Source organism: Pelmatolapia mariae, linkage group LG8 (assembly GCF_036321145.2).
Source record: "Pelmatolapia mariae isolate MD_Pm_ZW linkage group LG8, Pm_UMD_F_2, whole genome shotgun sequence".
NCBI lineage: Eukaryota > Metazoa > Chordata > Actinopteri > Cichliformes > Cichlidae > Pelmatolapia > Pelmatolapia mariae.
The window spans coordinates 22,988,778-23,005,473 of NC_086234.1; the positions used below are offsets into that span (position 1 = coordinate 22,988,778).

At 40.4% G+C, this 16,696-nt stretch overlaps 2 protein-coding genes across 2 annotated transcripts in view; one reads left to right on the forward strand and one right to left on the reverse strand.

Annotated features, from left to right (window-relative positions):
* Positions 1–4: 4 nt before the first annotated feature.
* hexd (hexosaminidase d) lies at positions 5–4,666 on the reverse strand. Its single transcript, XM_063481617.1, has 11 exons — positions 4,406–4,666; positions 4,202–4,317; positions 3,920–4,007; positions 3,677–3,841; positions 3,415–3,598; positions 3,151–3,222; positions 2,576–2,774; positions 2,336–2,497; positions 2,135–2,242; positions 1,385–1,474; positions 5–345 (listed from the first exon to the last, which is right to left on the reverse strand). Exons 1-11 carry the CDS (start codon positions 4,490–4,492, stop codon positions 174–176), a joined length of 1,443 nt encoding a protein of 480 aa, XP_063337687.1. The 5' UTR covers positions 4,493–4,666; the 3' UTR covers positions 5–173.
* A 97-nt stretch (positions 4,667–4,763) lies between these two features.
* The window catches only part of uts2r2 (urotensin-2 receptor 2), a 34,937-nt gene continuing 23,004 nt past the window's right edge, over positions 4,764–16,696 (forward strand). Inside the window, exons 1-7 of the mRNA XM_063481618.1 lie at positions 4,764–4,970; positions 6,605–6,831; positions 8,682–8,757; positions 8,895–8,937; positions 10,131–10,195; positions 10,996–11,052; positions 11,544–11,697. Of these exons, the coding sequence (XP_063337688.1) occupies positions 4,903–4,970; positions 6,605–6,831; positions 8,682–8,757; positions 8,895–8,937; positions 10,131–10,195; positions 10,996–11,052; positions 11,544–11,697 (690 nt within the window). The 5' untranslated portion in view covers positions 4,764–4,902. The remainder of the gene's footprint in view (positions 4,971–6,604; positions 6,832–8,681; positions 8,758–8,894; positions 8,938–10,130; positions 10,196–10,995; positions 11,053–11,543; positions 11,698–16,696) is intronic.

The following is a 16,696-nucleotide window of genomic DNA, read 5'->3' on the forward strand; positions in this document are numbered from 1 at the left end:
TTGATTTTATTGTCATTGTTACATGTAGCTCCATTTACATGTAGCAGTTTACTCTCACATAAGCGCAGAACCCTATATAAAATCACTCCTTTGAACTTTAGTGCCAGTGTGTGGCAGAAATTAGGAAGGCTTTATGTGAATTAATCAGCAATGTCAAAGATGGAAAAGTGATTCTATGGCACAATCTCCTTCAAACAGGCTGCAACATCCTCTGTTATCCTCTGAAGAGGAGCTGTTACAGGGCTGACGTGTTCCTCTATCCACTCCTGGACTGTTGAATCTGGGTAAAGACTGGCCATCTCCTCTCTCACTGCCTCCACCTTCTGCTGTAATGTAGCCAAATACCTGCAACATGACCGGAAGAGAATTTAAAGCCATACAGACTCATCATGATGCTAGTTCACAGGCTGAGCTAAGTGCTAAAACGATTTAAATAACTGTTCTATTCTGCACATGCTTAGCACATACAAATGGAACCACAAAATATGAGTTTCATGGCAGCACTTACTTACAGGGGCCCTTTTTAACTATAGCCCAAAAACAAGTAACTTGTAGAGGTAAAATAAATTTTCTGGCTGTTTCCTTTGTGATTTCTGAATTAGATATCAGTAAAGCAGATGTAGTTTCATCTCTAGGTTTTTCTCACAGAGCTTTAACTGCTGTAAAACATATTCATTCTTGGATTAAGTACTTCAAGCCTATCTGGCACCACAGCAAGCTCCTTTTTGTACATGTTTCTCCCAACATCTGTTGCATTTATTATCCGGAAACTGGTGCCATTAAGCCAGTCCTATTAGATTTTATGGATACAAGAGCATCATAAGGACATTAGAATTGCATCACTTCATATCTTCTGAGCATCCCTTTGAGAATTTCAGGAAATAAAGACATTCTCTGTAGACTAGCTCTGGTAACTAGTTACCTAGATAGGTGTGTTGCTACCACTGTCACACGAAATCATGTCAGAAATGATCTCTCTATGGTTTATTGACAGCATAAAAAATGCTCCAAACTTCTGGGTCTGAAAAGTGAAGCTGTTGTGAAGTGCCCAAAACCTGAATTCTTCTCATTGGTCACCATGGAGCGATCCCATTAGCTGCACAGAGTCTACGAAAAATCGCTCTTGGCTCTGACCTCAGCATACACGTAGGATTACAAAGTGCTTGTTGGCCAATCAGGGTCACACTGCTTCTTCATTTTGGCTTAGCTTTTGTTAAATATCATGACACATATATCATATAGTTTAATTGAGGTTCTAGTTGCCTAATTTTAAGGATTTTTAAATATATCCTGTACATGCTGTACTTTCTTTTTACTATGACTGCATATTCTGTGTATTTTTAATTTTCCACATTTTGGTAAAACATAAGGAAGGTGTGCTCACAGGGATGCTTGGTTGTGAATCTGGATGGTGATTAGCGGGGTAACAGTTTTCGTCTGCCGCTGGTATGGGCTGAACCATCCTCTCACAAACCTGCAGAAACACAAGCATACAGTTAAATCTCTACACTGGAAAAAAATAACTCTCGACAAATCTCTAATAAAAATATATTTGGCACCTGTTAGCTTCACATTTCTAAGTTATACATAGCGCTAATATTAGCTTGTTAGCTAAAAGCGGGCTCTAACTAAAGTAAAAAAAAAAAAAAAAAGATCAAACGAAGAATGAAAAAATTGTAGTATAACCTTTAAAGCTAACTGTCGAAAACCTAAAATGTAAAAATGAAATTTGTTTTACGATGGCTTCATATTTAGACTTCATTTTATAAACTTAGCAGCATAGCTTACATCACTGCTAACAAGTAGCCCGTGCACTATACCAAAAATATAACATATCTGGCTTTCTTGTAGTAATTGCCAAAGTAGCTACACATATAAATATTTTTTAATAACATTTTTAGAATGTTTTAAAATCTGTCTAAAGACTTAATCCATTCCCACATCTCACTGAAACTAACTGTTGTTCAATAACGACATGACTGACTAAATTTTAGTTCATGTTCGCAGCACACAAATATCCTTAATAAAGTGGTACACTGTGCACAAATCGTAGATGCTAGCCTACAGACGTGAGGCTGAATTGGCATTCAATTCCATTTAAAATGAAATGTTATGATCATTTCCCATAACTTACATGCTGTTTTCAAAAAATCTTATATCTTCTGAATTGAGGAGTGCATTGAGCTCCACGATTAACTCAGCCAGCCTCCTTCCTGGAAACACTGTGTCAGCTACACATGTCCTGAGGGCCGTGGGGAATAAAATCCTGTTAGCTTGGAGATGCATACATAGATACAGTGATGGTGTTGTTTATTACAACGGTGTTAAATCTCACATCCCCATGGTCTCCACCTCCACTGATGAGATCCCCAGCTTCCCGGTTACTTTGCTCTGGGCCTCAGCACTGAACTGTCCGTGAAGGAGAGTCTGGAGACAGACTGCTAGTGATGGAATAGCCACTGGGATCAGCTCACACAGCACTGACAGATGGTCATACCTGATGAAGGGTAAATAATGGCCCACATAAACATCTTATTTTCCTTTTACTCCGTGGAGAACATCCTCTGCTTCTTACCTTTGCCAGCCTGTGATGGCAATACCCTTTATATTTACAGCAGGAGACAAAGAAGCAGCCACCTTCAGCCACTGCAGGTGATTATCCAGGTGTCTCTGCGTGCTGGTCACACAGGTGTAAACACTGGTGGAGCCTTTAAACGAGCTGGCTGCCCAAAGATCTGCCATACCGGCACTACAATACTTCTCCAGCAGAGACACTGAAAAACATAGTTTGAGAATATTCAATGTTTATTCTACTTACAAATGTAACTTAATGAATAAAGCGCACATATAGGTTGAATTTTTCCCAAGTCTTTAAAATGTAAAAATGGCCATTCAGAATTTCAACTTAAATTAGCAAAACAAGCTCAGTCAATTTAAGATAACATGTTGAATCATTATTAGGTCACATATTTTTGGTTGTATTTACTCTGTTCATTTTTACCCCTCATTGATATCAAGTTCTTAAAGCTTCTGCATTTGAAAACATTTTGTACTAGCAAAAAGAAAACCTACAGAAGGTGAATTATTAGTCTGAAGTCAATAGTTTTGCAGTGCACTGTTTGATAATGTACATCTGTGTACTTTACCTACCAGTTTTGGACACATCCAGGTTTGGGGTGTAGTCCCACAACATAGGCTGGACGAGTCCCACTAAACCACTGGCTTCCATATGGATTAAAAAAACAGTAATTAAGAATATTTTATCATAAATAAATACAAATCATTTATACTGTACAGTTTTAGCACAAGAGTCTGAAATGTTTTTTTGTACTAACTTTATTGCAAAGTGGTTTTAGACAGTATTTAGACCCGTACACGTACAAGAACTTCAAACTACCCTGAATATCACCTCACCTTTCAGTGTGTCCAGGCTCATGTCTCTCATCATATCATCCCACATTATGATGGTCATATGAGGCCACGCCTCCTTGACAGCCCTGGCCACCTTGGTCACATGACTTAAGAACAGTTGCTCCACTGTACGCCCAGGTGAAGCCAGCCACAACTTGGACTCCTCGCCCTCACCCAGCACGTACACCTTGAGGACGCGAAGACGAATGTAAGAGATTCAGTTATACAAAAACAACCACTTCCCCCGTGAAGACCGACCCCTCACCTCATCTGCTCCAATGTGGAGCGTGCTGAGCCCTGGATGCAACTCCACTACCTGCCTCAGCATCTCCATCACCACCTTCACCCCCTCCTCTCTGTGGGGGTTCAGGGTTCCCACGCAGTGTGCCACCTCTCTTAGGTGCCACATGGATCGGTGCTTTAACACAAACTATGACAGAGATGGGATGAGCGCAGGGCCGACACAGAACTCCCATCTTAAAATTGAGCCACATGTGACACACCTCACCTCCATGTGACCAAATGTCTGCACGAGTGGGATCACCTCCATCCCCTTGGATCTGGCGAATTCCTGCATAGACAGCACCTCATTTCGGCTGAAAGTACAGCACGCAAAAATCAGACGGTCTGATAAACCAAAGCATTTCTACAGCAAGTCTGCACTTAAAATATCTCTATCAAACACAGGGAGGGATATTATTTTATTAGAGGATCTTTTATTGTGAAAAGAGATTAAAAATCCACACCCAGTAAAAAACTATTTAAGAAACACTAGATCCCCAAACTGCACCTGTAAGCAGGCTGTGCTGTGGCCTGGAGCAGCTTCAGCTCCCCATCATAAGGAAACACATCCTCATACTCCACCAGCAGGCCATCCACTCCCAGCTCAGAGAAGAGCTCGATCAGCTGAGGATGTTAGCACACATGGGGAACTAAAAAGTGACAGAGCTGTAAATACTGTTCATGTTGCAGCAAGACCCGAGTGGAAGCTTACCCTGTGCAGGTATTCAACTCGTGGAGGAGCACCTTTTAAGTCCAGGTGCACCACTTTCTTCCCTTTAGGCCAAGGTGGACAGCTCATTCTGCATGCATACACAGAGCCCCACTCACTTGTACACTTTAATCACAGATGAAATTTCCTTTATTGGTGTTCTTAATATTGTGGCGTAAGCCCGTTCTCTTACTGTTTACTATCAAAATGATGATAACAGCCGAGCTACCTACACTGTAGCCTAGCTATGTTTTCGCAGCTGTGCTCTGTAAGTGCAACTCAAAGAGACCCGAACGTGGTCCAATAGAAAAAAGGCTTTCCCTTCCCCGGAGCCAATAGGATTGGATTATACGGGGCAAGCAGGAAGTAGAGAGTTTCGGGAGCTTGTACAAGCTGTTGGCGGGGTGAGCGGTATGGTTTAGTGGAAGAAGGCAAGAGACTGCGGCCGTGTGTGACTGTATGCGTTTCTAAATGCTACGTAGTAGATGTTTTAAGGTGGAATGGCTCCAGTACGGCAAAGAAACGCGAAGGGTGCGAATGCAGCCGAGATAGAGAAGAAAATTAAAAGGTGAGCTTAAAACAAATAAACAAACAAAAAAACGTGCTAATGTGCTCACCTGTGCGCAGCTGTACGGTGTGAAAGGGGAGTGTGTGCCAGTCAGGTGCTGTCACCGTGTTTGACCGCGATGAAACGTCAGCTGGCTAAATGCTAAGCTAATGTTAAAATAACACAGGTATAGAGTGTCCAGGTGAACCAAATACTTTTAAGTTGTGTTTTCCTGTACACAGTTTTCTCATAAGTGAATTAATAATATGCACATAATATTTGCATTTCACATAATCATGTAGTGACATATATTGACTGAGTATTAATGCCCGGTTCAACAATGATCCAGCCCCAACTAAAAACTTCGTCATTAAGCATGTATTATATGTATATGTACACTGCATATATACTGCTTAAAAAATAAATTCAGGAACACTTTGAAAACAAATCAGAACTCACTGGGGGAAAAAATCATGTCATAACACTGATATGGACTGGGTAATGTGTTAGGAGTGAAAGGATGCCAGCTGTTTGCTAGAAATGAAAATGATCAACCTACAGAGATCAAAGAAACCCCAAAAAATCTAAGTGGGGGAAAAAACGCAGCAGGCTAGTTCACTTTGACAAAATTTCATTGCAGGAACACAAAATAGTACTCAGTAGTTTGTGTGGCCCCCATGTGCTTGTATGCATGCCTCACATGGTCCTAATGACATGATGAATTGTAACCTGGGAGATCTCGTTCCACATCTGGACCAGGGCATCACTGAGCTCCTGCACAATCTGAGGTGTGAACTGGCAGCAAGGATTGGACCGAAGATAACGTCCCAGAGGTGTTCTACTGGATTTGGATCAATAGACCTAAATCCCTCCATGGATTTGCCTCCTCAGACTGTCACTGACCCACCCCCAAACCGGTCATTCTGAAAAACGTTACAGGCAGCGTAATGTTTTCCACGGCTTCACCAGAGTCTTTCACACATGTCACATGGGCTCTGGGGGAACCTGCTCTCATCTGTGGGTTAAGGACCTTCTATGGCTCTGTCTAGAGTTCCTACCTGTCTCCATGCAATTTCCTTCATGCTCTTGAAGCTGTGCGGAATGCAAAACTAGTTAAAAAAGAAAAAAACAGCCAGAAAAGATAAGATGGGGAAAATGTCAGTGGCCTCTACCTGTAAAACCTGTGGTTCCTCTAATGAACCAGTTGTAACTAATTAACTGACCAGATCAATATCCCAGAATTTTGATGTTATTAGTGTTATTTAGTTTCCACTGATAGATTTCACTATTTCAACTATTTGTTCATCAATTTAAGGCGGTTTTTCATTTATAGCCACATAATTATGTATTTCACTGTTATTTCAAGCTAATATTTCTTTAGCTATGACATTTAATGAAGAATGTCCTTTGTTTTGAATTTGCTATGTAGTTTCTGTGCATTAGAAATGGAAACAAGTATGAAACAACACAATCTTGGATTTTCCTATTATACACACAAATGTGGGAATCTTTTTAGAAGTCAAATAATTACTCAGTACATCCCTCTAACTGTTACCTGAGAGAGAAATGGCTTTAGTTCATCTAAACATGTTATGGAAGTTCTCTCAGAATTCAACTTCAGCTAATTATCTGGAGCTTTTCTCTGTCTTGGTCAGAGGTAATGCGCTGAGGCAGGGATCGTCATGGCGGGGGTCCCGTTTGCTTGTGGCCTTGCTGCTGGTCGCTTTGTCTGCATGTGGGGCGGCAACGTGGCTGTACATGACCTCTTTGGACAGTGACGTCACAGAAACTCTGGTCAGCCAAGGGGAGCTGGTCGCACCTCAGCCCAGAGTCTACAGCGTCCAGTGCTCTGAAGACTATGACAACTACAAACGCTACCCAGGTAAGGCTCCTGTTCTTACTGCATAATGTGTAAGCTAATCAGCTGACACTCCTGTGCTGTGTAAACATGACAGGGTTGAGGCTCTGTCTAGTTAATGAATAACATTTTAATCCAGCAGCACATTTTTGGCTTTAAAATCAAACTGGAACTGTTATTATTAGTTTTTCACAATTGCTTTTTTATAATTTCTCAAACGGTTTGATTTTAAAACAGCATAGGTTTCATCCACTAGATGGCAGCATAGTACAGTATCTCTTGCACATCTCTTTACAAGGCTCTACAAAGCTATAGTGCGTAAGGTGAAGCCCCAAATTTATGTACTTGTACCCAAATATGCTAATTGCGGCCATTGGTGTGTTTGTGGTTTGTATCGCTGCATCTGTGCTCAGGCCTTTATCACGGTAAAAAGAATACAGCTAAGAGTCAACATCCCCCTGTTTTGGAATGAGTAACAGACTTTTTGGAAATCTGCTGCTACTTGGATTGTGAGTAATGTGGCAATAAGTGATTTCTTTTATTACTTATAGCACTGATCACTCTATTAAAAAAGAATCTATTATGCTTTTTCTTTATTTTCTGGCATATATCTACTGTTATATGATGAAGTTAAAAACTTTTGTCAACATGTGTGTAAGTAATCCCTGTAAGCGAAAACTCGAAATGCTCAGTTTTAGAAATTTTTTTTTGTTTTCTTTTACGTTTTTCTTTGTATGATGTCAGTGAAAATCTGACCTATTCTAGTTTTTATTTTGACTTTCTTTTTAATTCAGTTTAGCTTCTAGAGTGGATTTTCTAGTTTCACTTCAGTATTTATTGTTGTAACCCTGCTGCTTGGGCAGGCAGAGGACACCTAAGTTTGTGAAGGGGATAGCTGGAGAACGAGGTGACGGAAGAGCTTCAAATCGATACCAAAATCTCAGACAAGTTCGAATCTCAGCAACCTCAAGGTCAGAGGTCAAGTTTTGAGGGGTAGTACTGGCAGTTGCTAGTTTTTTATGGTGTTAAGTGTTAGTTTAGTGTTAAGTTTTAGTTTAGGTTTTATTATTAGTTTCAGTATTGTTTTAAAAAAAATTATTATTCTTCGTAGGGATGAGGAGGAGGAGCCTGATAATGTTTAATCTATTCCAGCAAAATAGTCAATTTATGAAACAGTGAATATTAACCTTTCTAGCTGCTAAGCATTTCAGCAAATCAAATATCTTGACGGCAAATAATTCTGTCTGTTATTCCAAGCTTACTGTGCCTGATATTCCAAGAGTATAAGTTCAAAGACTTTCTATACATTTGCATTTTTTTAAGCAAACAATATTAAATAAAATGACAAAAGTCCATCTAACCTCATTAGGCAGTGCTCCGTTCCATCACTAAGGATTTAGCAGTCATAGTTCAGGTTCATCAAAATGCATTTCTTTGTGATATATAATACTGTCTTAATGATATACACTCAAACTGGGAGATATAGAGCCTGCTGTCCTGTCCAGTTGTGTACTAAAGTGGTACTGTACTGGTGTGTTGTAGAACAGTAGTTGAGCATATCATGTGTCACTTTTGAAGAACTATTAATAATCTGCATTCCCAGAAGTCATGGATAATTGACCGAGGCTTGCATCTGTATTTGTTCTCTCTTAAACATGAGTGCTGCCCACAGCTCAAACTGTGCCTCTCCAGTGCCTAAAGATAATGAAGTGAGAAGCTTTAAGCAAGAAATTATACCAGTCAAGAATCTGGAAGTAAGACTGGACATGTTTTGGCAGTACTGCTTTTATTATTACCCACTTTCCCTGTCTACTGACAATTATTTTTATGCTCCTGTTGTTTTTGAAAACTGCTCCTGGCCGTCTCCTCTTCAGGATGCACCCCTCAGAAGTGTGGCCGTGCAGTCACAGACGGCGTGGTGACGAGGGAGGAGGCTCAGACACTCAGGAGGTAAACAATGTCATTCTGAGAGCTCTGTGTCTCATTTCCCTCCCTTCCCTGCTACCTTTGTGCTCTTCCCCTTCATCATCCTCTGTGTTTTGCGGTGCAGCTGAATTATTCTCTGTGCTTTTGTCTCTGGCACACAGGTTGGCTGAGAGGGGGCTGGCTCTGGCTGGGTCAGAGGGAGGAGTGAGTATATCCCCAAATAATGCTGTTGGAATAACATGACAGTGAAGCAGGGATAACCCGGCTATCTCTGAGACAGCAAGCTTTCAACAAGTGCATTTATACAGGATTAAATGGGTGGTTTGTGTTTTTAATACTAATAAAGCATGAAATATATTAACAAACAGCCTTTGAAATTAAAACTAACATGAGAAATATGGACGTCACTCCAAAACATCCACTCCCACCTTGTTTACTCAGCTTGAGTGTTGATTGTATGTTGCATTAGAGTTCTTGTATCATGGCTGGTATATTTTTATAGCCAGTTTGATATTTACACATGTGTCCTATAACTTGTAATGAGAGTGCATTCATGTGCGGTGTTGTGAAATTCATCCTATTGTGGTAAATGCTGTCATGTAAAGTTTCATTTTATAGACATTTCAGTCTCTTTATAGATACAGAAGTATTAGAGGAAAATGACAGAATCATTTTTTTATTAGTAGTGACAGAAACTTTACCCAGTTAGTAAGATGGGATCCTCTCATACTGTCATGTTGAAACTGATACATTAGTAGGTTCAGTCTAGTAAGACTGTCACGACTGGATCAAAGTGACAAAAATGTTATACAGGTATGTGGATGTTTATATGCAACTCAATTTCACACCACACAGTTTAATTTTATCTTATCTTATCTTATCTTATCTTATCTTATCTTATCTTATTTAGAAAAAGGGGCAATGCATATTAATGAACATTTTAACAAATGCAAATGATTATAGCCTATACCCTTAATTTCCATCTGCAGACCTTCTGGCAGGTTGGTGTTACACACAAGTTAGTAAAAACATACAGATACACTATTTACAGACAAAAAGGACAAAAACAGTGATGACATCATATTCCACAGCCAATAAAGGAGCTGTTTATGGAGTGTTAAGACACTCACATGAACCGAGGGGAAGCCACAGAGAGACTTCTTTGAAAATGACTTATTTTCAGATCAGTGTCCCCGAGGAGTTGATAAGCAATAACAAGTAAAGGGCAGAGGGAGAACGCCACAAAAAGGCCACTGAGGGATCAGTGTTGACCCTTGAAACGGTCACTGTGTCATGCTTGTACCAGTGCACATCAACACTTTGGAATTATTTGTTCAGCTGACTTGTTTTTTGTTGTTATTTGCACTCATTCCAGTTTTTTTGTTTGTACCCTGCAGGCCTCCATACTGGACCTGCACTCTGGAGCCTTGTCGATGGGAAAACAGTTTGTTAACGTATACAGGTGGGAAAGTACATCAGTTTTTTCATTTGTTCTTCTATAGATTGACACAGAAACTGTGTAACAAACGTAGACTGTTCGTTTTTATGAATGGGGAAACTATCCATAGAGGCAAAACTGTGTTAGATACCAGGCTGAAAACATTTTAACATGCTGATCTATGGGGACTGACTCCGTTTTGGAACTGCAGATTTTGGCGCTTCTGCATTGGCTTCATTTTACAGCCCTAGACATTCGGTACTTATGTCTACAAGGTTTTTCCAGTTTGTTCCCCAGCAGGAACCGCCTACAACATCATGTGCAGAAATCTAGTCGTACTATCGAGTTGACAATCAATCTTAATGATGACGGACTCTGTGAGCTGTCCTCTCCAGGTTCAGCGACCCGCACGAATCTCATTCATCACCGCCGGTACAATCAGTTTTCTGCCTTAGTTTCCTTCCGTCGCTCTCTAGTCACATAGCGCAGGTGGCTGACACGAGATCCTCGGGGACCATCTGGCTGACTTTAATCAGGAAACAGTGACGGTGGTACTCCCAGCTCACTTCCCACCCTGTTACCCTCCCCTCCGATGGGGACTTCCTCATGCGAAACAGTCAGATGTTCAGAATCTGTTGCGTTTGGACGGTTGGGTGGGAATACCTGTCTGGATAATAGTGCACTGTGCTGTGAAATATTAATTTCTCCTAACAGATCCCATCTCCTCTGCTCTGTTTTCCCCCCTGTCGTCCTCTCTGTGTTTGTGTCTCTGATTGGCTGTGTCTGGAACTGCCTGTGGTTGTGTGGTGGGGATGTGACTGCAGGTATTTTGGGGAACGGCTCAAGGATGTATTCACACAAGAGGATTTCCAGCTTTACAGGTGATGAAGGAACCGTTATTAAAAATCTTTCTGTATATTTTTAGAGTTTAAACCAAAAAGAGACACCTGAATTTTTAAAATGGTGACATACGCAATGTTAGTTGTTAATACATGTCCTGTTTTATTTGCATCGATAATATAATTTACATATACATAGTTATATAATTTATAACTATTACATCATTTAGATGCACACATATTTAGGTTTCGTTGTTCATAATGTGCACATACAACCTTTCTATTATTAAAAAGTAACATAGAACTAAAATGACTGAACATTGTCACGAACCTTTTGCTAATAGCAGTTTTAGTGCTCGAGTGTTTGTGTAAATATCAGTGCTTGTTGAGCCCTGCAGAGCTTTATTTGGGATATTTTTTTAAAAGCTCGAGCAGCGCTGCCTGACGGTGTACCCCGGTCATAAATCATTCTGTTTGAAGAAATAAAGTCAGAGCTTTCAACCTGTCATATTGTGTCTGTTTTTCCCTGGTAGAGATGTGCGTGGGCGAATCCAGGAAGTTATCGCTCAGACGTTTGGTTTGGACCCAGCTTTGATGTACCTCACCAAGCCCACCTTCTTCTCCAGGATCAACAGCACGGCAGCCAAGACCCAACACGACGAGTACTGGCACCCGCACATTGATAAGGTAAGGCACAAAAACCGGATCCTCGTCTGTTTTCAGAGCAAGCAAGAAAAACTAAAAGAACCAGTCTGACATTATGTGTTGTTGTCGGCAACGTTACCTTGTTAAGTTTAAAGCCCTTCACAAGGTAGGTTTCATAAGGTAGGCTAATTCATTAATCATTAAGTTAACAGAATAAGGAAATAAAAATGAATTTTTACTAATGTTAGTGAGTTATCTCTGTCTGTGTCAGTAGTCTGTGCAATAGAGGTAATTAATTAATTTAATATTGTGGTATACACTCACTGGCCACCTCATTAGGTGCATCTGTTCAGCTGCTTATTAATGCAGATATCTAATAAGTCAATCACAAGGCAGCAGCCTAATATATTCAGGCATGTAGACATGGTGGCAACAACATGCTAAAGTTCAAATTGAGCATCGGGATGAGGACGAACGGTGACGTGAGTGACTTGGAACACGGCATGATTGTGAACTTGTTTGGGTATTTCAGAAACTATTTATGAACTGTGGATTTTTTTCCCAATCAATCATCTCCAGGGATTAAAAAGAATTTTTTAAATAAAATAAAATATCCAGTGAGTGAATCCAGTTTGTGAAAATGTCTGATGCCAGAGATCAGAGGGGAATGGGCAGACTGATAGGAAGGTAACAGTAACTCAAATAACCACTTGACCTGTGACTTTGACATGTACTGTCAGAATCTGGTAGAAATGACATGAAAGCATGGATCCTTCCTGCTTTCTATCAGTGGTTCAGACTGGTGGTGGTGTAGTGGTGTGGTTGATATTTTCTTGGCACAGTCTGGGCCCTTAATACCATCTGAGCATCGTTTTAAAACCACGGCCTAGCTGAGAATCGTTGCTGACAGTGTCCATCCCTTTATGGCTACAGCGCACTGATTGTTGCTTCAGAGATAGCACACCATATCAAGAAGCTAAGATCATCTCAAACTAGTTTGGCTAATGATCAGTGTATCTGGAAATGATTATGAAGCAAGCTGCTGTTGGTTTGTTCAGATTAGTAAACACAGCATTGTTAAACTCAGCTAAATCTGCTCATTTTACCCCACTCGTCATTTAACATGTTTATATGTTATACAAACCAGGGCCAAAATGTAATCATCTGCTGCTAAATGGTTCTGCTGGGAATCATGTTTGGTGATATCTTCAGAGGATTGGCTGAACTGTAAACAAAGTGCTCTGATGTACCAGTCAGTCTACCTTCCAACACTCACTGTGTCCTTGAGGTTTAGGTGGTGACAGAAAGAATTTGATTTCACATACAAGCCGCTGAAATGAGTTTCCACGGGGGAGCTGTTCTCATCTATACATACAGTGTGAGAAGAGGGTGGAGGTAGGGGGCGGGGGGATGCCTTGACACAGTGGTGGATTTCTCCAGGATTCACTGAAAAATGCTGCACTTGTACATTTGTTTTAGTTGGTATTGATGTAAAATTGAAAAAACTCACTCGCCTCAGCTTTGGTTTGTAATAATATGATAATGGCTGCAATTACAGCCTCAGGGCCTGAATTATCAAGACTGTTTATAGACGCAAAACTCCGAGCGAATATTAACAGGACAATTTCAGTGCCGGATTGCTGAATTATCGAGATAGCAGCTGCGTGCAAAAAAGCAAATGGTTTCTTATTGAAGGCTAAAGTCAATTATCTGGTGGAGAGACCCCCATAGAGGATGAAGATCAAGTGAGATTAGAAAACAGTGGCCCCATGGATTTTGTGTCTCTAGTGATTCCATTCAGGTTAGTAAAAGGGTGTATCTCATTATCTCCAGGCTTGTTGAACTGGGTGGGAACCTTTTTGCAACATCAAAGCAACAGTGAGAATGATCTCAAGGCCTCTCCACCCACATCTTGTTCTCACTTAAAATGTATTGTAGACTTTTCTGAAATGAACAAAGATCTGAATTTCTGTTAAGCTCAGTTTGTTTGCTACCAGGTCACTTTCAAAGAAGAGAAAGTTGTCAGTACTGGAAGACTTTTCCTTCTACCTTTAAGCGAGGTTGCAAACATGTAGTGCCAAGCCCACTCCGGTCTGTATCTGCCACATATGTGATAGTGATGGGAATTCCGGCTCTTTTGGCTCGGCTCACTAAAAAGAGCCGGCTCTTTCGGCTCCCAACCAGCTCTTCAGGTTGTTTTGTTGCTTTAATTAATTTATTATTAACAACAATATAAAATTATGCACAAAAGGAATTACTAATGTAAAAAAATGTGGTTTTATTTATATATGTTTATATATAAATATATACGGTGGCCCCTAGAGACAAAGCACGTACAAACTCCAAAAAGCACGTACCCCCAAACCCAGGTCGATTTTCAGAAAAATCAAAGGATTGATTTTAAGTGTGCCGTATTTTCCAAAAAACACGGTATTAACGACGGCCCGCTAGCATGCTCTACCAAAAAATGCTTTGTTGTGTATCTGACGGATGAAAGCTAAACCAGTTCCACACCACTGAAGTTGCAGCATTTTTACAAACCAATTCTGGTTCATCCATTTCATTCAACGATCCGCTTACGCCCTTCTCATTCTCTGTCACCGCCATGCTTTTTCCACCATGTGCGTATGAAAACAAAGGTACTGCGCATGCGCGTTTTACCCATATTCTATCGCGATATTTCATTTTCTTATCGTTGCCCAACATTATACCGGTATTACCATGAACGGTATGATATGGCCCAGCCCTAACACCTAATAATATTTTTTGATCATCCCTTATACCATCAGTTCAGCAGTTCTAAAACAGCTGCTGTTTCACATTTAGACATGGTTTTACATAGATCATGGCTTCAAATAGGTGACATTGCCTTGCAAGGCAGGTTGTTAATTTCCTGTAGCCCATGTCTCTGCTCTGTTATGTAAACTCTTCACATCCTACATCATTCAGTCATAATTTCTATTCATGAGGTGCAGCTTTAAAGCTCGCTGCTTTAATCTCGCTCTTTCATTTTACACTTTGGTCATTGTCATGAGACATTCTCTGCTCTGCGTTTGAAAGAAGACCTTGAGGCAACTTGAGTTAGATGTGTTTTGATAGGAAAAGACCAACAAACTTTTCATGGCTTACAAATTATGTTATTAAGAGTGAAAAATGTGTTAGTAAGTAAATTCTGAAATGAGTTTTCTTATTGGAAGAATTTATTTTGGTATTTTTTTAATGTGTTACTGAAGAGCTAGTGAAAGAAAAACACTTTAAAATTTAAGAGATGTCCCTGAATGCTGCTTTTGCAATAGTGTTTAGACTGCACGCCTGTCTGAATATTATTCTGTGGTTCTCCTGCTACACGAGGCAGAAACGACATGTTTCTGTTACGTGTTCACTTTGCTTGTGACGATCGTGCTATCTTTCTAAGATTATTCTTGTTTGCTTTCGCTTCATCCTTGGTGTATACTTAACACCTAATGTGAGCCCAGTGGCCATATTAATATTTGCCACCTAATCGTCTCCTGCTGGCCTTTGACAGCTGGTAAAACTTAATCAGAAAGAGCCACTTTTTTCCCCTCCATCTGTCTCTGCTGCTATTTTGGGGCTAATTGGCCAACCCAACCCTCATTTAAATGTAAATGGCCCTCGGCTGTCTTTGGTGGTCGATTTTTCTCCCCATCGATCATAGCACTGATGCGGTGTCATAGCAGCAGTTGGGGTGTGACAGGACAGAGAGTGTGTTTTATCTCATATCTGGAGTTGTAATGAAATGGAATTGAAGGTGAAGACACGAGTGTCAAGTAGCCTGTTCATTCCTGACCCTTCGTTGCCTTTTGCTGGAGTAAAGCTGCACATCAACTTACTAACATGGTAATCACCCTGGATTTACCCTGAAATACAACCGCTCTGATGCACCCACCAAGGATAATTGCACTCACTTCAGACAATGTTTGCAACTCCACCAAACAAACGCATTTTCACCAAACACTCAGATCTTTTCACAGCCTCAAATAGCACCTGGTCCATTTTTTTACAAAGGCTGTGTCACACTGTATCACACGAAGATGGCATCTTGCATACACTCATTATTTTACACTGACAATGGGTCAGATGAATGTGTGTTGTGACAAACATATAAAATGGTGCAGTTCTGATCAGCCCCACATCAGTTGAAGGGACATTGTTGTGTGTTTGACTCATCCATGACCCACCAGTGTTCTTAGTTAAGAAGTTTATCTGTTAAGATTGTTTGGTACGTGGCTTTGTAATGCAGTCATTCTGTACCCTTAGTAGGAATAACAGGCTTAAAGCATAACGTTTCCACCTCTGTGCTTGACTGTGGAGATGGCGTACTTTGGATCCCAACTAGGGAGGATCAGAAAGACGAATGTAACAACATTGTCATCCCCTATGTAGCCAGTGTATCGGAAAAAAACTCAGGAGAGTCTTCTCCAAGCATGACATCCCAGTGTACTTCAGGCCAAGCAACAAACTCGGACAAAAACTGGTTCATCCCAAAGACAAAAATCCTAAACACAAACTTAACAATGTGGTGTATGCTGTACAGCATAGCGAGGAATGCCCAGACCTCTACAGCCTGGAGAAATAGTTTGCTGCTTTATAAGAAAGCCCTCCGCAAAGCCAGAAGATCTTACTATTCGTCACTGATTGAAGAAAATAAGAACAACCCCAGGTTTCTCTTCAGCACTGTAGCCAGGCTGACAAAAAGTCAGAGCTCTGCTGAGCCAACCATCCCTTTAACGTTAACTAGTAATGACTTCATGAACTTCTTCAGAAATAAAATTTTTATCATTAGAGAAAAAATTACCAATAATCATCCCACAGATGTAATATTATCTACAGCTACTTTTAGTACCATTGATGTTAAGTTAGACTCTTTTTCTCCAATCGATCTTTCTAAGTTAACTTCAATAATTAATTCCTCCAAACCATCAACGTGTCTTTTAGACCCCATTCCTACAACACTGCTTAAAGAAGTCCTGCCATTAATTAATTCTTCAATCTTAAATATAATCAACCTATCTCTAATAAT